This window comes from Myodes glareolus, chromosome 8 (genome assembly GCF_982192425.1).
Source record: "Myodes glareolus chromosome 8, mMyoGla1.1, whole genome shotgun sequence".
Lineage (NCBI taxonomy): Eukaryota > Metazoa > Chordata > Mammalia > Rodentia > Cricetidae > Myodes > Myodes glareolus.
The window spans coordinates 79,625,703-79,647,526 of NC_142033.1; the positions used below are offsets into that span (position 1 = coordinate 79,625,703).

The 21,824-nt window shown below is 42.1% G+C and overlaps 1 protein-coding gene across 1 annotated transcript in view; it reads left to right on the forward strand.

Moving 5' to 3' along the window:
- The window catches only part of Abca13 (ATP binding cassette subfamily A member 13), a 329,916-nt gene that overhangs the window by 98,234 nt on the left and 209,858 nt on the right, over window positions 1-21,824 (forward strand). Inside the window, exons 20-23 of the mRNA XM_087909185.1 lie at window positions 8,211-8,348; window positions 9,366-9,546; window positions 11,609-11,827; window positions 18,927-19,123. Of these exons, the coding sequence (XP_087765311.1) occupies window positions 8,211-8,348; window positions 9,366-9,546; window positions 11,609-11,827; window positions 18,927-19,123 (735 nt within the window). The remainder of the gene's footprint in view (window positions 1-8,210; window positions 8,349-9,365; window positions 9,547-11,608; window positions 11,828-18,926; window positions 19,124-21,824) is intronic.

Sequence of the window (21,824 nt, forward strand, 5' to 3'; positions counted from 1 at the left end):
CGAGGAAAGGGGTGAAACCATCAGAAGATAAAAATAGCAAGAGGAGGGTATAAGCCCATGATTATTTCTAGTTTGTGTGTGAGAATCATTTGAAAAAAAATGAATGGTTACAGATATGCAAAGTTCAGGAGCATTGCTACATATCAGCAGTGGCAATGAAGAAACTGAGAGCAATGAAGGAGTTTCAATCGCCAAACCATAAGATAAAACACCTCACTTTGAATATGATGTAGCAATGCACATCACATAAAAATAAAAAATGTAGGTGAGCATCACTTAGACTTGAGTAAATGAAAAGAGGGGCTGAATTATTACACAGGAATATTCATTATTATAAGTTGTGTTGATTTTCTATAAATAAATGTACATATTTTTATGGTTTTAATTTCTGTGGCTTTTAATATGAACATTATGTTAATGTAATATAGTGAAGAGTGCATAAATCACTTAAATAAAAAGTTCCCAATGTACTAATTTGTTTTAAATTGACAAATGCTTCTGAAGGATATCTAGAAATATAAGTTAATAACAAAATCAAAATTATTAAATAATAATGGAGAATGGTAGGGGCTGGTAATTATGCAAAATGTCTCTGTGCATCGATAAGAATTAGAATAGTGCAATACTTATATAAATTAGGTTGAGCAATCGAGGGGCCAGAGAGATGACTCTGTGGTTAAGAGCAACTCCTCCACTTACAGAAGATTGAAGTTTGTTTTAGCCCCAATGCTGAGCAGCTCACAACCATCTGCCACTCCAGCCTTGGGATAGCTGATGCTCCTCTCTCTCTCTCTCTCTCTCTCACACACACACACACTCACACACACACACACACACACACACACACACACACACACACAGAGAGAGAGAGAGAGAGAGAGAGAGAGAGAGAGAGACAGGGAGAGAAAAGGAGACACACAGAGAGCCAGAGTTGCTTACACACACACACCCTTACTTGCATGCATTCATGAATACATGCATGCACATACACACACATGCACATACACAATTATAAATAAAATAAACTTTAAAAAAGATGGAGCAGTTGGGGTGGAGGAGTGCTCACCTAACATGTCCAGACCCTGGAGTCCCTCTTCTACAGTGCAGGGATGGAAATTAGATAGACATGGGAACAGGCCAGAAACCCGACTATCCACCCAAGTGTATATGGTTTGCTCTGTTCAATTACTACATTTATTATTTATTAGAAATTAATAATATAAAAATAGGAGAGTTGGGATATAGGATAGTGACAGAGAACTTATCTCGGAAGTGTAAAACACTGGATTTGATTTCCAGCAGTTCAAAAATGAAAATAAAAATTACACTAAAAATAATGAAGTGATAGGAAATACATGATTTTAGAAACAAGAAAGGCCTTTTTTCATAAGATGTCAAAGTTGTAAATAAATAACAAAAAACATTAAAAATCAATAGATCTCACTCTGTAAGGATTTAAATAAATATTTCAAACAATACAAATAAAATTATAGGTAAATTTGTAAGCTTATAAAAGTTTCATAGCTCTCTATAAAAGTTAAATTTCTCAAGTTAAAAATCAAAAATGTATATCTCAACAGAAATATCAACAAATCATTTCTTAGAAAACCAAACACGTTTGTATGTCTTTAATGCCAGCATGCAGGAGACAGAGGCAAGCAGATTTCTATGAGTCCAAGGCCAGCCTGAGCGACAGAGTTCAAGGACAGCCAGGACTATGTACAGAGACCCTGTATCAAAAAGAATATTACGAGGAGGTACAGTCTTGCAGCAAACATGCTGAATAGATTATATTTAGTAATAAATATGTTTGTCTTTATATTTACATATATACATGAAATAAAAACTAATGAAAAAAAGGCAATAATTTTGAAGGAGAGTGAGAAGGAGCATATGGGAGGGTTTGGAAGGAGGAAGGGAAAAGGAGAAATGTGGAATTATAATCTCAAAAAAGAAGTAAGTAAACATAAAAAAACCTCAAAATATATCTTCAATAAACTTTTGCAAAGGTTTAGTTTCACGCAAAACATTTGGTTATGAATATATAGAATATGGCATTTTTCTTGTCTGGCAGGCAAATGTGATAAAAATGAGTGTATTCATTGTAAGGATATGTAACCTGAAAGGAAAAAAATGGAGACGATGTCAAATTGACTCTCTTCACATAGTATCAATTTGTAGTAACTGTACGCATTGACTAGACAGGGCTTTCAAAATGTAAACTGACTCAGTAAAGGAAAAACTTTCTCTGGTGTGGAGCACACAACTACCTCTCCCGGGCCAGGATACACTTCGGGAATGAATTAGCATGATATCAGGGAGCAGCAAGTTCTGAGTGTGCCCTGCAGTTGTTAACTGCAGGGACCATGGCATACAGTTCAGCTGAAGCTCTTATTCGTCTCACAGAAATGGAGCTTCGTGTTAGGTTGGTCAGCATCTGTTGCTCTCCTCCCAGAATAACTGGTGGCAGCCATGGTGGGAGCCCCTTTGTGTCTGGCTGTTTTGGATTTCTCATACAGGTGGTGTTGAGTAGCGTTGTCGTTCTGTGCTGGAGCTTGCTGGATATAATGTCATCCTCCAGGACCATTCCTCCTGTTCTGAAAGACAGGGCATGTTTTTCAAGGTTGAATGATATATACTACTCATAGCCTTCCTATACTGAGCGTTTTCCCTGACTTCAAAATGCTGGAGGAAAGGGTTCCATGTACTGAATAGCTCAGATGACCTTGACTCCCCCCAGTGTTTGTTAGTACCTGGCTCTCTGTTTCAACCTCACTAGTATGGGAAGCTGTGTCTGAAACCCAGATAAAATAAGAAGACCAAGCAAAATTCAAATTTCAGATAACCACAGACGTTTGGGTGATATAATCAAACATTATGTGTTGTTCGTCTGCAATTCAAATCCAGCTGGGCATCTGGCATTTGTGTTTGTCACCTCTGGGCATCCTTCCTTGTTCATTGCCTTTGCTGTTTTAGACCTTTTGTTCTGCCTGCATCTGTCCCTTCTGTATCTATGGAGACCCTGCGATCACAGTGCTCTCTTGTGCTGAGTTTTTCTCTGTGGTGCTTGTCATATTCACTAGTACAAAAATCATAAGGACGCTAGTCTGGGTCTGATCCATTGCATGGTCTTGAGTCGGCAGAGGGAGATTACATCAAGACGACAGCCATCTCTTTGGAACAGGAAGATGAAACTGGGGAAGAGCTAAACAAGGAATAGGATGCTATGAACTCAGGTGACTTCCGGTTCCTTGTGTGGAGCTACATTCTCATTTCCTCTGTTTGTTGTTGGGCTGGCCTGCTGGCACTATGCCACTGGGAAGAGTCTCAAGTCCCCTTTTTCTTCCCCAGGAAGCATGCCTTACTCATTCTCAGTGGTATCTCCCGTGAGCTAGTCCCACAAGGAAGAGACACTTAAAGATTCCAGTGTTGCAAGTGTGCATGACTGTGTGCATTTGTGTATTCTCATGCATTGAGCCGTGTGTGTATGCACCATGGCCATCACTTTGAAAGCCATTGCATGAAGATGCCTTTGTAACATGTACTTGAAATGGATTCAAGATTTTCTTTGCTGTTCGGCTTTTTTTTGTGATACTCCCAGTGTATGAAGATGTTCTGTTGCTTCCTGGGAACAGGAGGGTTGCAGCTGGGTTCACCTCTAGTGTGCGTGGAGGAGCTGTTTCTTCATTCCTGTGGATTCTGAAAACGTGAGCTGTAATTTATCACACAGGCCTGTTTTGATTGTAACATCTTTGGAACATTCTTATATATTTTTTTGAAGGAGCAGAAAAGAAAGTCCATTTGTCTGCAGCATCATCAACTAGAAATAGCAATATCATTTTCATTCTGTCTCAGATACCTTTCTGCGCATCACTGGGTACATATTACATCTATACACATCCCTCTGTTTGAAAAGAAATAATGCCATCCAGCCACATCTTTAAAAATATGAATGACTGTTCAACTCATCACTAAATAAAAGTAAGAGTTCCCCATTTTCCCCTACTTTGAAAGCCTAACTTTAGTTCTTTCCCATTAGAAACAATAGAATGGTGACCATTTGCACTCAGAGGGTGTTTTCAGCGTTGTGTTGTTTTTAACCATCTAGAACTTTGATCATTGATTCCAAACCTCGAAGTGCTTTAAGCAGCATCTGAATCATGCTACTTGGCCCAATCCCATTGTCCCCAGGGATGGGTTGAACATGTGTACTTAAGAAGCCCCTCAGTGGGACTCTGCCTTTTCATGAGAAGATGGGAGATTGGGGCAGCAGCTGGCAAATGCATAATAATTTCCCATTGTATTTGTTTGCTTGTTATCTCTTTTGTTTCCAAAAATGCATTGTTCATGCTTGTGCCTGATGAGGCTTATTGAGTAATTTGTAATTATGCTGGGACCCAAAGATGAAATGAGCTTCCTCTTTTTGTTTGAGACAAGGGAACCTTGTGTGAAAGGATACCCCAAGATCTTCTTGCTGTTACATCTGTTTTACACCTTCACATAGTCGGGTGAGGTGTGAGGAGAAGCCTCAGACTCTACATATCTTTTGAAGCCATCAACCCTGTTGTTGGGCAAACCCTTGCTGTTCTTCCAGCAGCGCCCACGCTTGGCCCTTTGTACTTTCCTGGTCTATGTGGTTACTCTAGGTTATATACTCACATCTGAGGATTTGGAGTTAGAAACCGCAGACGAATGAGAGCGTGCAGTGTTTGTCATTCCGAATCTTAGTACCTCCCTCAGCATGATCTTTTCTAGGTCTGTCCATTTACCTGAAAATTTTATGATCTTGTTTTTCTTTATAGTCAAACAGTATTCCATTCTGTATATAAACAATACTTTACTTACCCATTCGTCTGAAGGACATTTATGTAGCCCCATTTTCAAACTACTATGAATGAACGTTACTAAGCAACTATACCCACAGGTAAGTGAAGCTATCTCCTCTCACCAAGGAAGCTTCTTTTTACAGAAAAGAAAGATCACCACAGAAAACCACACCTGGGCAGAGTGAAGAGATAACACATCATGGGAAGCCCAGACCCCTAGGCAGAGTGAAGAGATAACACGTCATGGGGAGCCCAATCCCAAAGCACAGCTATGTCACAGCCCTTGCGTCTGTGAATCATGGAACATCACAGATGTGGGGCAGGAAGACTGTGAAAGTCGGCATACCAGGAAGCCTTCTGTAAAGAAACTGTTCTTTAAATGATTGAATTAACAAGTCTGGAACTATGACAATATCAATAGACATACTAACCTGGAAGAGGAATCCCACAGATAAAGAACTACAAGCATCCCATGACTGCTAGGAGGAGAATTAGCCCCCCAAGGGATTAATTAGCCTCCTTATTGTTCAAAAAAAGAGGTCAACCTTTAAACTACATGCACACAAGCAATAGAAATGGACTTAACAGGTAGTATTTATATTTATTTGTCATAATATATGTCTATTTTTATAGTTTATCTTTATCTTTTTATCTATCTGTAACAATACTCAAAGAAAATGGGGCTATCAGCTTGAGAGGGGTCTTGGAGGGGCTTGAGGCTGGATAGCTAGGAGGGGCTGGAGGGAGAGAGGGGGAACTCTAATATTTTTTTAACTAAAAACATTTTTAAAAATAAAAATATAGAAAGTCTATGCAATGGTGGTTTTTCTATTTATTTTTTTTAAAAAAACATTTATTAAATTTCTTCTACCAAAGAGAAGAAAAAGGACTCACCCTTTGGTTCATTTTTTTTTCTATAACTACTTCCTTTAAAGAGTGCCTGTCCAAAAACACGTACGTCCTAAATTGCTAGAGAGTAGGGTGTTGACAAAGGGATTTGGGGATAGAAGTAAACACAAAAAGTAGGAACAAACACTAGACCGTGTTGTAGCCCTTTACCGTCCTTTGAGTGTGTGACTGTCTTTTTGAACATTCTGGTTAGAGTGTATAAACGTTTGCATATCTTTCTTCTGCTGGATGATCAAAGAACTGAAATCTCTTCCTGTGGGCCTTTTTATTCGAGTCACTGATAGAGTTTATACTTTCAGGTAATTTTCCCTTCTGTGATATTTCATTTGTATTTTAATAAATAAAGCTTGCCAGAAGATCAGAGTGTAAAACGGTCCCACTGGTCAGCCTTACAGACCAGGCAGTGATGACACACACCATTAATCCTGGAATCCACACTAGTTTGCCATAAAAACTGGGCGGTAGTGGTGCATGCTTTAATCCCAGCACTAGAGAGGAAAATAAGATGGGAGGAGACAGCTCTCAGACAGTCTTATCCTGAGAATTCCTGGAGGCAGGATAACCATTTCAGGCTGTGTTAGAGGTAAGAGCCAGTGACTGGCTACTTTGTTTTTCTGACCTTCAGATCGAACCCCAGTTTCTGTCTCTGGGTTTTTATTAATTGAGCTACATTTCCCAAACTTAAGCAAGAATATGAGTGTGTGTGTGTGTGTGTTGCAGATTTGAACGTGCTAATAATTAGAGACCCTTTCATTTCTTTCTACCTGAAATGAAGTGAATGCTAAGTGGGCTGAGGTGAGCCTGGAGAATGTGTTTCAAGAACACGGTGGTGTTTCATACAGAATTGCTAAAGTTATCCATTATCCTTCTGTGTAGAAGTTCTTTCTGAATAGTGTTCTCAGACCCTCACTTCATGCTCCTGTGTTCTAGTAACCTTTGCAAGCATCAAAGACAGGTCGAAGAACAATAGCATCACGGCATCTGACGGTAGTAGACGAGGGCTTCCCTGGTGACTCGTCCAGCTTTTATTCAAGTTTGCTGACTACATGTCTAGGTCACTTGGGGGAAGTAGATTTGAGAGAGGCTAGCAGATAGTTCTAGCTTGAACCTAGGAGGGGTATGTTGGGTTCCCCTCAAAAGGGGACATGCTACCCCATCTTATGATTGGTTTATGTATCTGGTGCATATTGAAATTTATTAGCATTTCATTCGGATTAATTGGATTATGGACTGCATCCTGATTCCTCATGTTCCCATCCCCCCACCTCCTCTCCTCTCCTCTCCCCACCCCCAGTTTACCAAGGAGTCTAATCTATTTTCTCTCCCCAGGGAGAGCCATGTATCCCTCTTACAGGGTCTTTCTTTTACCTAGCTTCTCCGGGGCTCAAGATTGTAGCCTGGTTATCCTTTGCTTTACGTCTAATATCTGCTTATGAGTGAATACATACTGTGTTTGTCTTTCTGTGTCTGGGTTACCTCACTCGGGATGATTTTTTCTAGTTTCATCCATTTCCCTGCAAATTTCATGATGTTATTGTTTTTCTTCACTGAGTAATACTCCATTGTGTAAATGTACCACATTTTCTTTGCCCATTCTTCCGTTGAGAGGAATCTAGGTTGTTTCTGGGGGGCAGGATGGAGGTGGAGGGTAATGAAAGAGATATCCTGGTAGAGGAGGCCCTTATGGGGTTGTGGAAAAACTTTGTGCCAGGGAAACTCCCAGAAAACACAAGGAAGACTCCAGTTATGACTCCTAGCAGTAGTGGAGAGGGGGCCTGAACTGACCTTCCCCTGTAATCAGACTGATGACTACCCCAATTGTCATCACAGAGCCTTCATCCAGTAACTGATGGAAACAGTACTGGGCTGAGCTCTCGGTGTCTAGTTGGAGAGGGGAAAGAAGGATTATATGAGCAAGGGTGGGGGGATCAAGAACGTGATGGGAAACCCTCAGAGACAGATGGGCTGAGCTTGTGGGAGTTCACAGGCTCCGGACCAACAACAGCTAGAGAGTTGGCAGGGGACCAACCTAGGCCCTCTGCATATGGGTGACAGTTGTGTAGCTTGGTCTTTTGTGGGGCTCCTAGCAGTGGGACCAGGATCTGTCTCTGAAACATGAGCTGTCTCTTTGGAACCTGTTCCCTGTGGAGGGATGGTTGCCCAGCCTTGATGCAAGGGGGTGGAGCTTGGTCCTGCCTCAACTTGATAGGCCGTGTTTTGTTGATTCCTTTGGGGAGGAGGCCTTACCTCTTCTGAATGGAGACAGAGGAGGAGTGGATGGGTATGGGAAGAAGGGAGGTGGGGAGGAAGCAGGAGGAGAGGAGGGAGGGAAAACTGTGGTTGGCATGTAAAATAAATAAATAAAATAAAAAAAGGAAAAAAAAAACCAAACAACAGCAAAGATTAGGTGCTCCAGAATGTTCATGTACATGGAAAAATAATTATTCTAATTTTAACCGTATCTTACTTCCTAAGGAACCTTTGGTTTAGGGAAACCGTGGTATTTCCCCTTCACTGCCTCCTATTGGAAAAGTGTGTGTGGTTTGATAGAGAAGCGGAGATGCTCTCTGAGTTCCGGTTTATTTTTCTTCAATGAGGACTTTGGTAACAAAGGTGGGTGACAAAAGCTCTGTTGGATACATTTTCTCTGGTCAGTTTTGATTTTCACTTCTATGTGGGCATTTATCATTTTTGTACAGATTCCAAGTTTCTCCCATTTGGGTGCTCTGGGCTCTGAAGCAACCACAGGGCTGATCTGCAATGCTCTGGTGATGCGTCCATAGCCCTGGACCTAGGGATGGAACAGTCACCTGCTATTTGTGGTGCTAATCTCCATAGACTTGTGTGTGTGTGTGTATATTACAGTTCGTTAAAATTTAAAATGAACAGGTGTAAGAAAGCTAAAAGGAAAAGCAAGCAGCTGCCAAGTATAGCTCACTTCAATTTTTCCAAATGATTTTTACATATTTTAACGTCTATGATTATTCTATGAACAAGACTATCACTTCCTCTTATGACCAGGGACTTTATTTAGGGCAGTAAAAGTTCTTAAACAGAAGAGCAGGACCACTGGTGTCAATCACTCTCCATCATCATGACCTTTGACTGTGGACCAGGCATGAGGGCCACTCATAGCGAAGCCCCTGTGAATGGAGATGGGTCGCTAAGGACCAACTAGATCCTACCATGCTGGATTTGTATTCTGAGCGAATATTGGAAAGTAATTTTAATCTCCCATTAACCAAGTAGATTTTGGATGGGTTAGGAATGGCAGAATATACCCTACCAGTCGCTATCCTCTCCTGTGTCAGGAGAAGATTCCCTGTGAACACTGATGTGTAAATAGTCTGTTTAGTTCCCTTGTCTACAGAACCCTGTGTGCGTCTATTTTTATTTTGCTACCCAGCGGTTCTCCTATCAGAAGAGATCAAAGCTCTGTTGTCAGTGGCCTCCGTGCATTTTGCCATTACACATTGTACTCACGGTTTTCTGTAATGAAGTCTGCGGAAGTGCTTGGCCTGCCTCCCGGAGCCAGGATTCTGTTCCAAAGGAACAGATGATTGGATAGTGCAGGCGTTGTTTTCCAGCCTCCTGAAATCTTTTCATGGTGAATGTCCATTCTCCTTACAGGGTTCTCACAGCAAAATGGCCCGGGAGAGCTGGAAGGAGGTACCCCAGGAGTGGCTCTAATATCGGTGACAAAGGAATACGAAGGCCACAAAATGGCTGTCCAAGAGCTCACCCTCACCTTCCACAGAGACCAGATCACAGCCCTGCTGGGAACCAATGGTGCCGGCAAAACAACCATCATGTGTGTCTCGTTTTCAATAACATATTTTCTCTTCCCTCCCCCCTTCTCCCTCTTTTTCTTTTCTCCGTCTCCATCCCTCTTTCCTTCTTCTCCTCCCATCTTTAGTTTTCTATTGTTGTTGTTTTGCTCTGATCTCAATAGAGAGCTTAGTGATTCAGAAGAGCAAGCTCTCTCCAAAGCACGACCTCTGCCCCCATAGTCCTCAATCATATTTTAGACCTGGAGTAGATTCCAAGGGGAGAGGTGGATGGATATTTTACAATACACCAAACGTCATATATATGTGTGTGTGTGTGTGTGTGTGTGTGTGTGTGTGTATATATATATGTTTATATATACATACAGATAATCCAACATGTTTTCCTTTAATCCTTTGAAGGTCTTTGATACCTGCTAAAGCATAATTTTATTTGAATAGTTATAGAGAAAGAGCAGCGGAATATTTATAAACTATGAATTTTTGCTTTTCTGTTTTCATCTTCTTTTCCTTTGACTATTTTCTTGCTAAGTCCTGGGTTTTGGTTTTGGATCCTGGAGTTTCCGATTTGATTAAAGAATTCAATCATGTAGCCCCAGAGAGGGAGAAGTAAGTTCAAATTTCCATAGCCTTGAGCTGATTGAGGAACAGCCATGTTGAAGGCTAACTGCCAACATTACGGGGTGTGTCTTTTGAGTAAATCACTCCGTATTCTTTTCCTAAGCAAATGTGTACAGGTCTAACATATGGTTAGTAAGAATGATGAGAAGGAAGTGGTCCCCACCTTAGCAAGGATGGCAGAGATGTAATGTCTATGGGGCCCCAGCAGCTCTCACTGGAGACAAATCAAAAGAAGAACGTGGGGTGTTTGTATTTGTACCTTGCACACTGAAATAGAACGGAAGGGTTACTCTTTTCTTAGAACTTGCAAAATGAGAACATACGAGTTATACAAACTGTCACTCAATAAACGTGTGGTAATACGCATGTCTTACCAGGGAATCTTGGTGTACCTGTCTTGCAGAATGATGAGAATTAAAAAAGAAGGCTCTGGATGTTTCAGGGTTCACTAACCACCTGGCTTTTAGTGATATTTGGAGTACACTTGAAGTCATCTTAAGTGCTTGCTTCTTACTTTCTGACAGTGCTTGGAGCCTGGAAGTCAATTACTGAACTGGGCCTTTATCATTTAAAACAAAGGCCTTTGAGACTCATACAGAGTGATAGAGTTGAATCTCTGTGTCTCCAGATTCCGTTTCCCTAGATTTGCCTGACATAGATCAAAAAAATCTGAAAAATATTGCATCTGCCCTAAATATGTTAGTTTTTCTTGTCAACATTAATTCAAAAATACAATATAGAAATGCTTCAATGTGCATAGAAAATTTATATAGATTGCATGCATAGTGCCATTTTTGTACATTAAACTGGAATATCGAAATTTTGGTGTAAGAAGGCTATTGTCGAACCAACTCCCAAAGATACTTGAGGTATCATTACATTTATTATTTTGTTGAATTCCCAAATAGGTTTGGAAGTTGTTATAAAAGAATTGCTAATTGAATTTCTTAAGGCACAACTTTTGTACAGTCAATGTCATGTGTTTATGCATATAGTCCAGTAAGAGTTGGCATATTTGTCTGACGTCAGAGCACACACCACAGTGAAGACATAGAACATTTCTTTTCCCTTTTAAGATTTCTTGTATCATCTTTTGGCCCTGGCTCCTGAGTAGCCACTGACCTGTTTGCTAATTTGTTTACTTATTCTAGAATTCCATATAAATGGAATTGAGTCTACCTTCTTTCTCTCAGACTATTCACCCAAGTGTGGCACAACTGTAGAGGTCTACAGTCACATTCTGTCCTCTGGGAGACAGGGCGCATTCATAGGTCCACATTTCTAAGTTAGATAGACCAACATCCCCATGAATTCCATACGTTTTAACTGACCGTGTAGAAAACTGGTCAGCAGAAGGTGTGAGTTCCCTGTGAGCTGCATACATCACCTGGTGTCCGAGTGGCAGGGCTCACTGATGTTCTGAGCATCCAGGTGTTGCTTGTGCTGAATCTTTGTTCCCTGCAGATCCATGTTGATGGGGCTCTATCCTCCCACTTCTGGAACAATCATCATAAATGGCAAGAACCTGCAGACAGATTTGTCCAAGGTCAGAGAGGAGCTGGGAGTGTGTCCACAGCAGGATATTCTCCTGGCCAACCTCACTGTGCGGGAACACCTAATGTTCTTTGCTGCCATAAAAGCACCTTGGTGGACCAAGAAGGAGCTACAGCATCAAGTCGACAAGTTAGTAAATGGTTTTCTATCGCCCCTACCCATCTTTGCCCAGTCATGCAGGTGAAGAACGCAGAGATAATCACTATCATCTGTATCTATGTGTATGGAAAGGAAAGATATAGCAGGTGAATCTTACTTATGGAAGTATGTCAGAGCCAACAGCCTTGGGGAGCTTAGAGAAGGCTTTTCTGAAAAAGGACTAGATTTGATTGTTTGCCTTGGAAATGGGGGAAGAACTAAGGCAGCATGGGAAGAGTGGCTAGACAGGAACCAGAAGGCTTGTGTATCTGGAATAAACACAGTGCAAAGGAAGACAAGGAAACGTGCCGATGGACTCCTATTTGGCAAGCTAAGGAACAGCAAATTTATCAGGTACACAGGTGTGAATGAACTGAAGCCTGTCATTGGTCTGAGGTCTCCATGCCACAGCAGGTGCACAACTGTGGGAGAGACAGTAGACAGAGAAACAGCACACATGTTATTGGCTCCCCTACCCATCCCAGCACAGGTGAGAAAAACACTACTAATAACCCAGAATAGCAGATACAAGGGCAGAAATCACATTATTCCAGTCCGCCGTCTCCTGGAGCGGAGTGTGGGCTACATCACAGAATGACTGTGGACGTGAATGAAAAGGTGACACATAGGAAACTAAGGAGAAGGTGGGTGGTGGGATGGGGTGATGGGAAAGATTTGTTTTGTAACAGTGAACATGGAAGGGGGCGATGAAGGAGAAGTAGGCCAGTGGGAGTTCGTGAGAACCTTCTGGAAGTGGAGAACATGCCATGGTCCCAGTTATCTTCCAAGATCAATATCGAGGTTGTCTCCAATTTGCAGACATGGTAGTTCATCCTCAGAGAGAGGAGTAACTCAAACAGGGACGTGAAGGTCTGCCCCAGGGCTCTCACAGGTCAGGTGTACCTAGCTAGCTGCCTTTACCTTGGGTTGCAGCCTGCAGGATCAGATGTTCTCTTTCAAGGATGACAGACTGGGCAGGGGAGCAAGGGCTTTCCAGGACATTTTAGTGCCACTGCCTTGGCCCACAGTATACCCAGCCCTGTGAACATTATGATGGCCTAAGAGGTGAAAGTTATTTGTTACCAACTATGCTCAACGTGTCTAATGAATAGCTTTAAAATGTGGTCAAAGCATGTCCCCTGAGACCCTTTAGTAGAGATCTTAAGGGGTGAGGGAACCCTGGCTCCTTGTGGAAGCTTCCTCAGAAGCATGGTTCTCTGAAGTCTTAACTGAGTAGAACATCTTCTGATGCAGGTTTACACACAATATTTTAGATTGATGGGACAAAGCAGTGTTATGGGCTTTCTTTTGTTAGAACAAGACCACACACCCAGAATGGGGACTTCACATACTTCTCAGGAGCCAGGGGACCAGAATGTGAAAGCAGCTCATCAGGGGAACTCCCCATGCAGCTCCCCCTGCCAGTGTCTCAGTGCAGAGTTTGAGGAGGAAGGGACAGAGTGCTTCCGAGAAATGCAGGGCTGCACAAGTTTCCTTTGCTTGCTCTGGGAAGAGAGCAGCAGTTAGATCATTTCAACTTGAGATAGCTGCCTGTGTTTAGACACCAGCTATGACAAGGGCATATATAAAACAAATCAAATGTGCCCCCTGGACAGATGCTCACCCTCTGAGGGTCAAATACAAATTAAATTCAAAGTCTTGGAAAAGATCCTCAAGGGACAGGAGCCCCTGTGGAAAGTGGCATATGGCACCACAAAGTTGGTTTAAATGCTTCTTTCTCCGTTTTCTTCTCTCTCAAAAGTCACCCCGTTGGCCTGTTCTCTGCTGTAAAATGCTATTTTCAGTTCGCCTCATAATACCTTTGTAGAATGAATGATAGCAGAAATAATGTACATAGCAATTATCTCTTAATTGTACAGAGAACATACTTACATTTTACTACTTACAGCCATCTCAAACTTGAGTTAGTCCTCAGTATGAAAAAATCTCAAACTTGAGTTAGTTTACAATTTGAAAATTCTATGATTGTATGGACTACATATAGATTAGATAACCAATTAACTGCATACAACTTACTCCTTTTTGCTATAAAGACATGGGTCACTTGTTTCAGTGAAAGCTTCCTTTGCATACTATTAGTTATCACACAAAGTGATGGGCTTTATTATGACATTATCATACATGTTTGTCTTTGCACATTGCTCATACTCATTGCTCTATATCGCTCCCTTCCTCTCCTGCTGTTACTCTTCTGCCCCTTAATATAGTAATCACTTTGCTTTTATGTCAAGTATATACACACATATATTTAAATCTAGAGTCTATGACTTACAGAATTTGAAAGTTTCTATCTATGTTGGGCCATAGAAAATTCTACTGTGATTGTGACTGGGGACTTCAACCCAGTTCCTGACGATGCCACATAGGCTTCATTTTCTTATTTGGGTGCTAGGCAACCTTTAACAGTTATCAATTCACAACATGTTACCTAGCAACAAAGCCAATTTATACAAAAGCAATCAGAATGAGATCATGTTTTAGGACAGTAGTTCTCAATTAGAGGGAGGGAAACCTGAAAACATCTGATTTGGAGCCAACATACCTGTGATTAGTGTTCTGTAGCCCAGCTTGTTTTCCTTAGGGTCTGATTTCATTACCATGTGAGCTTAAAGGAGAAAGCAGATCTTGTACCATCCGCGGAGTGAACAGTTGTCAAGAGACAGATAATGATTGTTCTGCCTCTCCTTTGATCTAAGGAAGGCAAGAGTAGACAAAAGAGGAACATCTTCAGACATGGAGTGACTGAAATGCTGTTGTTGTATTGCTGCCATGTAGCATTTCAATGAACATACTAGAACTCAGGTTAGGGGCAGGGCTCGGTGTACAGTGAGGTCCGTGTGTGAAAGTGGAGCAGAGAGAGAATGACGGATTGAGTTGCGTCTACAGTAACCCATGATGATGTCAGATGGAGCGTCAGCCAAGAGAGAATGGAGCAGGGAAAGAGGAAGATGAAAGAGTGGATTTGGCTCCTTAAGGAAGATGGAGGGATCGATGCCTCAGTTCTCTGCAGGGTTAAGTGAGATGAACTGACCTTTGATTTACTAGCAGATGCCATTAATGACCTTCAACAAAGGTCTCAGAAGTCTGAGAATGGAGGTCTTCCTGGAGCCATGTAAGGAGGGAAGGCAAGGAATATGGAAATAAGTTTTTCCCCCAATGGGAACAGAGAACTAGAATGATACCATGTTGGGAAGTTATATGATGGTGTGAAGACAGGAACTGGAATATCCTGTCTGTCCACTGCTCATGATGGTCCAGTAGAGGATGAATGATTGGCTGGGCTAGGGAAGAGAATCTTGATGGAAACTTGTGGGTTACAGGGCCGTGAAGGAATCTTTAAAGAAGCTAAAGATCATCTCTCCAGATAGTACATGTGGTGCAGCACACAGGCAGTGGGAGGCAAGGCGGAGTGTCTGGAACCCTTATCCAGTTTCAGCATTATTTTAGAGTTAAGAGTGCATAAGCTGTGGATTGTCTACTACAGATGTAATCTCATATTTGGGAGGTTGGGGCTAGAATATCAGGAGTCAAAGTTATCTTCTGTTGTGTAGTAAGTTCAGGATCAGCCTGGGTTCCATGTGAAGCTCTCTCTACACATACACACACATGTACATATAAACACATATACAAACACATACACACATGCATGTATACAGACACACACACACACATACACACACACACACACACACGGGTTTGAAAAGAAGTTCTCTGCACAGGTAAACAGTGATCCTTCTAGAAGCCATAAGTTATTAAAACTCCCAGTGCTTGGGGACACGCTGGCTACTAAGAATCCCAAGAGAGTAAACCGAGGAACAGGGCAGACTGAAAACGTATCTGGATTGACATATGATAGCAATATTGGTAGTGGTGACAGTTCCTGGTGACCTGGGATTCAAGGTGAGCAGTTTTAGAGGAAATGGGAGAAAGCTGGTCTGAACGTTATGAATCACCTGGCGTACATCTAGCCCGAGAGAGAGAGAGGGTTTCCGACGGATATGAGTCTTGACTCAAGCCCATTTCCCCTGTCTTACCCAGGCTTCATTGTGTGACCTCCCCTTAGCTGTAAGATTAGGATTTGTTGTTTCTTGCACATGTCATTCATCTCCCCCCGTGTCCTGGCAACTTTTTTGCAACTTTCTTTGGAACACACTGCTCAAACATTGCCCCCTTGCTAAATCTCACGGTCCATCTGGCTGACTCCTTCCACTACTTCCTTTAGAATCACAGGGCATTCCTGCAGAACCTGGGGCTTAGCTGCTTTGTATTTATTGTAATTTCTTATCTGGCCTTTCCACCTGACTCTGAGTTTCTTGAATCACAGACAAAATTTGACTTATTTCTTTGCCCTTGCAAGGTGACAGGTGCCATGCACTATAAAAGGTCAATAAACTTTTGCTCTATAAATGAATGGATGATTGAAGAGACGTTTCCAAACACATTTTTGGGTTCATAATTGAGACTTGGTATGAGAAAAAGTCCTCTTTCCTTTCTGTGCTGCTTAATGATATTCTTATTAGGGAGATTTCCTGTCCTTTTTATGAGAAAACAGAAATGTAATTTCACAGAAATTATCCATTTTCTTTTGATTTGCCAAACCTCCGTAATTAGGAAAACACTAGCCTTTGAATAATCTTAGAATTTTAAAGTCAAAGAAAAAACAAAACGAAAGAAAACAACAGATGATGACACCTGGCTAATGTTTGCAAGTAGCTTATTGTTCTCTGATATTTGTGTCTGATCTAAGCACATGAGCGTGTCCTAAAACCAGCAGGCTGGGAATGATCAGGTTTTGCCATCGATTCCTCTCCAGCCCCTGAGAGTGGCTTTCATACTGTCCTCAGACAATACCCAAGAGACTAACTACAGTTCTAGTAATGTGTCTTTATCTGGAGAAGAGGCATGTCCTCTGACTCCACTGACATTAGCTGGTGCTATATCCATCGATTTAAATGCCAGTGGTACAGTCATCAATAAGACTCATCAACACGACATCTACATATGCTTCTTAGACATGATAAAGGCCCCGAATGCTGTCCATAGAAGAGACAAACAGGAATCACTTTGGTATGATTCAAATATAATCAGAACAGGCAAGTTTGAAAGCATTTGACAGTTTTTTGATAACTTATTTTCTTGTCTGTCTTCTTTGCTGACTCATTTATCACTAATACACCTTCAACTGAGGTAAATGGGCTCCTGTCTTTTACTGTGTTCCAATGGTCCATGTAGAAAGGTGTTGCTAGACTACGGAGTCCAGGCTCTTGCTGAACCGTTCTTTCTCCTCTTTCCTGTAGGGGTCTTTTAAACCATGGCTCCACTCGAGAATAAGGGCATAGTCATTGCCTGAGATTAGGCTGAGATGTGACAAGCAGGAAATAGACTCTGAGGCTTGGATTAAACACAAACTGCCTTGGTTCTTGGCTGAAAACTAGACAGTAAGAAGCTGATTTGAGTGCTCTCTGTGCGTCAGGCAGAAAAGGCAGAGAGAATGAAATTGACAAGAAAATCCTCCTTCTTCATTAGACGAGGAAGTCCTTGTCATTCCCTTGCTACTTTGCTGGGAATCTGGAAGTGTTCCAGGAGCCGAGTGTTTTTGAAGCACAGCTTTGCGGAGCCCTGTGATTCTTATGCACCTGTCTAGAAGCTTCCTCATTTGCTGCGGAATGACCTTTCATTGTAGGCTGTCAGGAAGTGCTAAGCAGGCCTGTCCTGTGGCTCATAGGGAGGGGTTCCACTTTCACTGCTTAGGGAAGGGTGAATGGAAAGACTGAAAGTAAATAATGAGAGTAAGGGTTTTGGAATTATGTGAGAAAAGGGGGGTGCTCCTAGCAAGAGCAATAAACACTACATTAAAAGTTTTTTGTTTTGTTTTTTGTTTTCTTTTTTCTTTTTCTTTTTTTTTTTGCTAGCCAACTACTCCTGAGCATGGCACCACCTGCCATGGAGTATGGCTGATGTACCCAGTGTTACTCCATTGGAGAATAGAATTTTTTCCCTCTTCCAGCAGCTCTCAGTTGTAAAAACCTTCTTGGTTACGAGTGGGGCTTTGTGTCCACTTCCCCTTCTTCTTGCTGAACCTGCGCATGCTGAGCCAGGGTCTGTGAGTTTAAACATTCATCAGGCCTGTTGTGTTGGGAAGACATTGTGTCTTTGGAGCTGTCCATCACTTCTGGCTCTTCAGATCCCCTAACTTCCTCTTCCACATAGATCCCTGAGCTCTGAGGGGAGGGATTTGACATCCCATACGAGTCTGAGTGCTCCAGAGTCTCTTACTCGTTGCACAGTGTCAAGTATAAAATGGACTCCATGTTGTTGTGTGCTTTGTCTTTTTGATTTTTTGCTTGTTTATTTTTGCTTGTTTTTATTTTTACGGAGAGGGAAAACGAAATTGGGTGGGTAGGGAGGCGGGAAGGATAGGGGAGGAGTTAGGAGAGGAAAAGGAATATGATCAAAATATATGAAAAATATGTTTAAAACAACAATCAATGCTAAAAGGTTCTTTTTGTTAGTTTTATGAAATCTCAAAGTCTCAAACCTGAAGGACAATTGCAGATTTACTCTAATGTTAGTGATTATTGATGATTTCTACTTGACACAGGGCATCATTGCAAACTCCTGATTATATGGTCAGTTAGATGAAGTCCTTAAATTTTCATGCATAGTGGATCAGCGAGTTAAAGGCCTCTGGTGAACCCTGGGGCTTTGCCTCTGCTAATGTACTGTTCTCCATATGTATTAGAAGAATTCAGGTCCCTTCTTTGCTGGAGGCCTGAATAAAGAGAAGAGAGATGGTTCTCAGGAGAGTTGACCAAAGTACTTTCTACACATAGTACTTTTCAGATACCATGACTAATATCATGTTTGATGCAATGACATGGTGTCATTGGCCCACCTAAACAATGATACTGTGCCTAGTGTGTACCCTAGCATCCCTAACTCTTGCTACAAGGACCCTGCACAGTTTATAAAGACTTCAGGCACAGTAAGCCATTGTATGAGACATGAAACCCAGGGCAAATCTTTCAGGTATTCGGGAAGAAGAATGATGACTTTCTTGTTGTTGCAGAACTCTTGATGAAGTAGAGCTAACTCAGCATCAGCACAAGCCAGCTCGAGTTCTGTCTGGAGGCATGAAGAGGAAGCTCTCCATTGGTATTGCTTTCATGGGCATGTCAAAGACAGTGGTTCTGGATGAGCCAAGCAGTGGGGTAGACCCTTGCTCCCGTCGCAGCCTCTGGGGTATTCTACTCAAGTACCGGAAAGGTAGGTGGTGAGACCCATTCCCCTTTCTCTCTCCATAATGCTATGCTGGAGAAAAGGTTAGCTAATGTATATATGAAGCAAGTCATATTACAATAAGGATGCATGATATTGTTTCAGAACAAGTAAGATATTCTAGTATTTTATGACATATTTGTTTGCTAATATATTTATAATACTAAGAATACCTACTTTGTATTTGATCTCTTAAGTCAATATTAGAAATGATACAGTCAGTGGGTTATAGTTATAGGTCATGTCATTTGAAACTGGCCTTGTCTAAATTACATTCCATTTTAGAAGCATGCAAGATGAAAGGATGCAATTAGAGGTCATCAAAGACAAACTTTCCTGAGTTAGCCAGCTTTCCACTGCCGTGAATAAGAAGACTGTTTGGGCTCATGATATCAAAGCTTCCAGTAAATGAGTGGCTAGTCCTCATTCTAGCTTGCTTTGCTGTGACCTGGATAAAATCCTTTGACCAAAGGCAACCTGGGCAGGAAAGGGTTTATTTTACCAAATACTTGCAGGCAATATTCTATCATTGAAGGAAGTCAGAGCGGGAACTCACGGCAGGAAGCTGGAGGCAGGCATTATGGACAGATGTGGTTTGCTGCCTAACTCTCTGGGCCACTTCCTATCTCGTTCTTATTCAGCTCAGGTCTTCAGATCCAGGGATGGTCATGGTGATCACCATGGGCTGGACCCTCCCATGTCAATCACCATTCAAACAATTCCTCCCTACTGTACCCACAACTCTGCCTGAGTTGAGGTTTCTCTTCTCCAAAGACAAGTTGACAATTATTGCTACCCACAGTAGTCCTTTTTCTTTGGGCCAGCAGTGGTACAGTATCTTATGGTAGATGGGTAAGATCACTTCATGATGGCGTAGAAGCAGAGGTCCAGGAGGGACATGGTCCAAGGACCTAACTTCCTTCTAGCAAGCTGCATCTCCTGACGGTCCTACCGCTAACATATCAGACTGACAAATAGACCCTTAGTATGTAGACCATTGGAAGGTCCTCGGGATCTAACCGGCAGTACTTTCTGTTACACAAGGAAGCTGAGGCATGGTGAGATGGATGTGTGATAGTCTCACATCTCTAGAGAAAGCTGACTGACAAAGGGGGAAGCACACCTCTGCCAAAGAGGGGCCATATGTCTCTTTTTATTGCTCGTTTACTGCTGCAAGCATTAGGTAGGCAACTGCATGCTGTTTTTCATCTTCTGCCTGTTTCCATACTCCTGACAGTCAGGAAGTGATGCTATAGGCATCTTACATAGAAACGTGCTTTGAACTGAACATGGGGATCGGTGAAGCTCGTCTCAGTGCTAATGATCAAAGCTTCTGTGACCAGGTTGCACAAATCTTATAAAATGTTGTCTCCCCGCCCCCACACAACTTTTCATTTCCTGGCATACCACTTTTCTTTGGCTTGACTCAAAACTTCATCTTCCTTGTCGGTAGATCAGGATTTGCTGTAGGAAAACAGGGGGAAAGAACAATCTAGAGCCTGCCCTTTTCTTCAGCAAATGGGCAGCGATTCTGTTCCTTCTGTTCCACAGCTGAGGAATTACAGAAGGAGAACACATATTGAGGAGCTGGGGAATGGAGCCAGAAGATACAGCTTTGCTGTCCCATATGCTCTTGGTTTGGGTTGTGCAGCTGCAGGGGAAGAATTTAGATCCTGTCTATGGCGCTGACTCGGAGGTCAGGAGGCTGAATAGAGAGCTCTGGGCCCCCAGGAAGCATCGGGGACTGGCATCCTCACCCTTCCTAGATCCACAGCTGCAACCCTGAGAGGCAGCCAGAGCTTATGAGAGATGCTGTCTTGCTGGAGGCCAGGTCAGGTTTCGGGGTCTGCAACCAGAATGCCCCAGATAAGCAGGAGGCACGGAATATGCAACACTCTGCTCTGACTCCCTGAGAGAGCCCCTGCCCAGGCTGCAGGTGCTGGGGCTGAGAGGACAGGGCCGTGGGTCTCGGCCATCACACACATCACCCCCACTAGTATCTGTTCCTTCCACCTCTTTGATCCATTTACCTGCATGCCCTTTGCGAGAACAGGAGAAGGGCTCGGAATGAGAAAATGGGAAACTCTGGTGGAAAACACTAAGTGCAGCTTATGGGCACTGATTAAAATTTGAGATTGGATCCCTGACTATCCTGCCACTTTGAGTGGGACTGATAAAGAAGATGGATGGGCGTTAGATGAATGGATTATGATTTTCCTGCTCTGTGGATTGCACAAATTAAATAGTGCAATCCCACAATTATTGTTTAAAAATCAGAGATAGAGTTGTTTAAAATATATTAACTATATTTTAATGATCCATACTCTTTTCATTAAAATATCCTTTGAAAAATTAGCACACATATGTAATGTATTTTTCACGTAGCCATCCCTCACTGCTTCCCTAAACTCTCCCTGCCCTGTTGACACACTACACTTCCAATTTCATGCTATCTAAAAATAGCTCACTGAGTTCTACTAGTGTTGCACATATATGTACGAGTGTCATGTCATCTACTGGGGCATAAACATTAATCATTCCCTAAAGAAAAATGGCTTTCTCTATCCCAGCAACCTTCAGCTGCAAATGCTTCTTTTGGAACCCCTTCTCGTTCTATTCTAGAGTTTTCTTTCAATTTTGAGAGTCCCATACATGTATATGATGAAATATCCTATGTATCTCTCTTTTC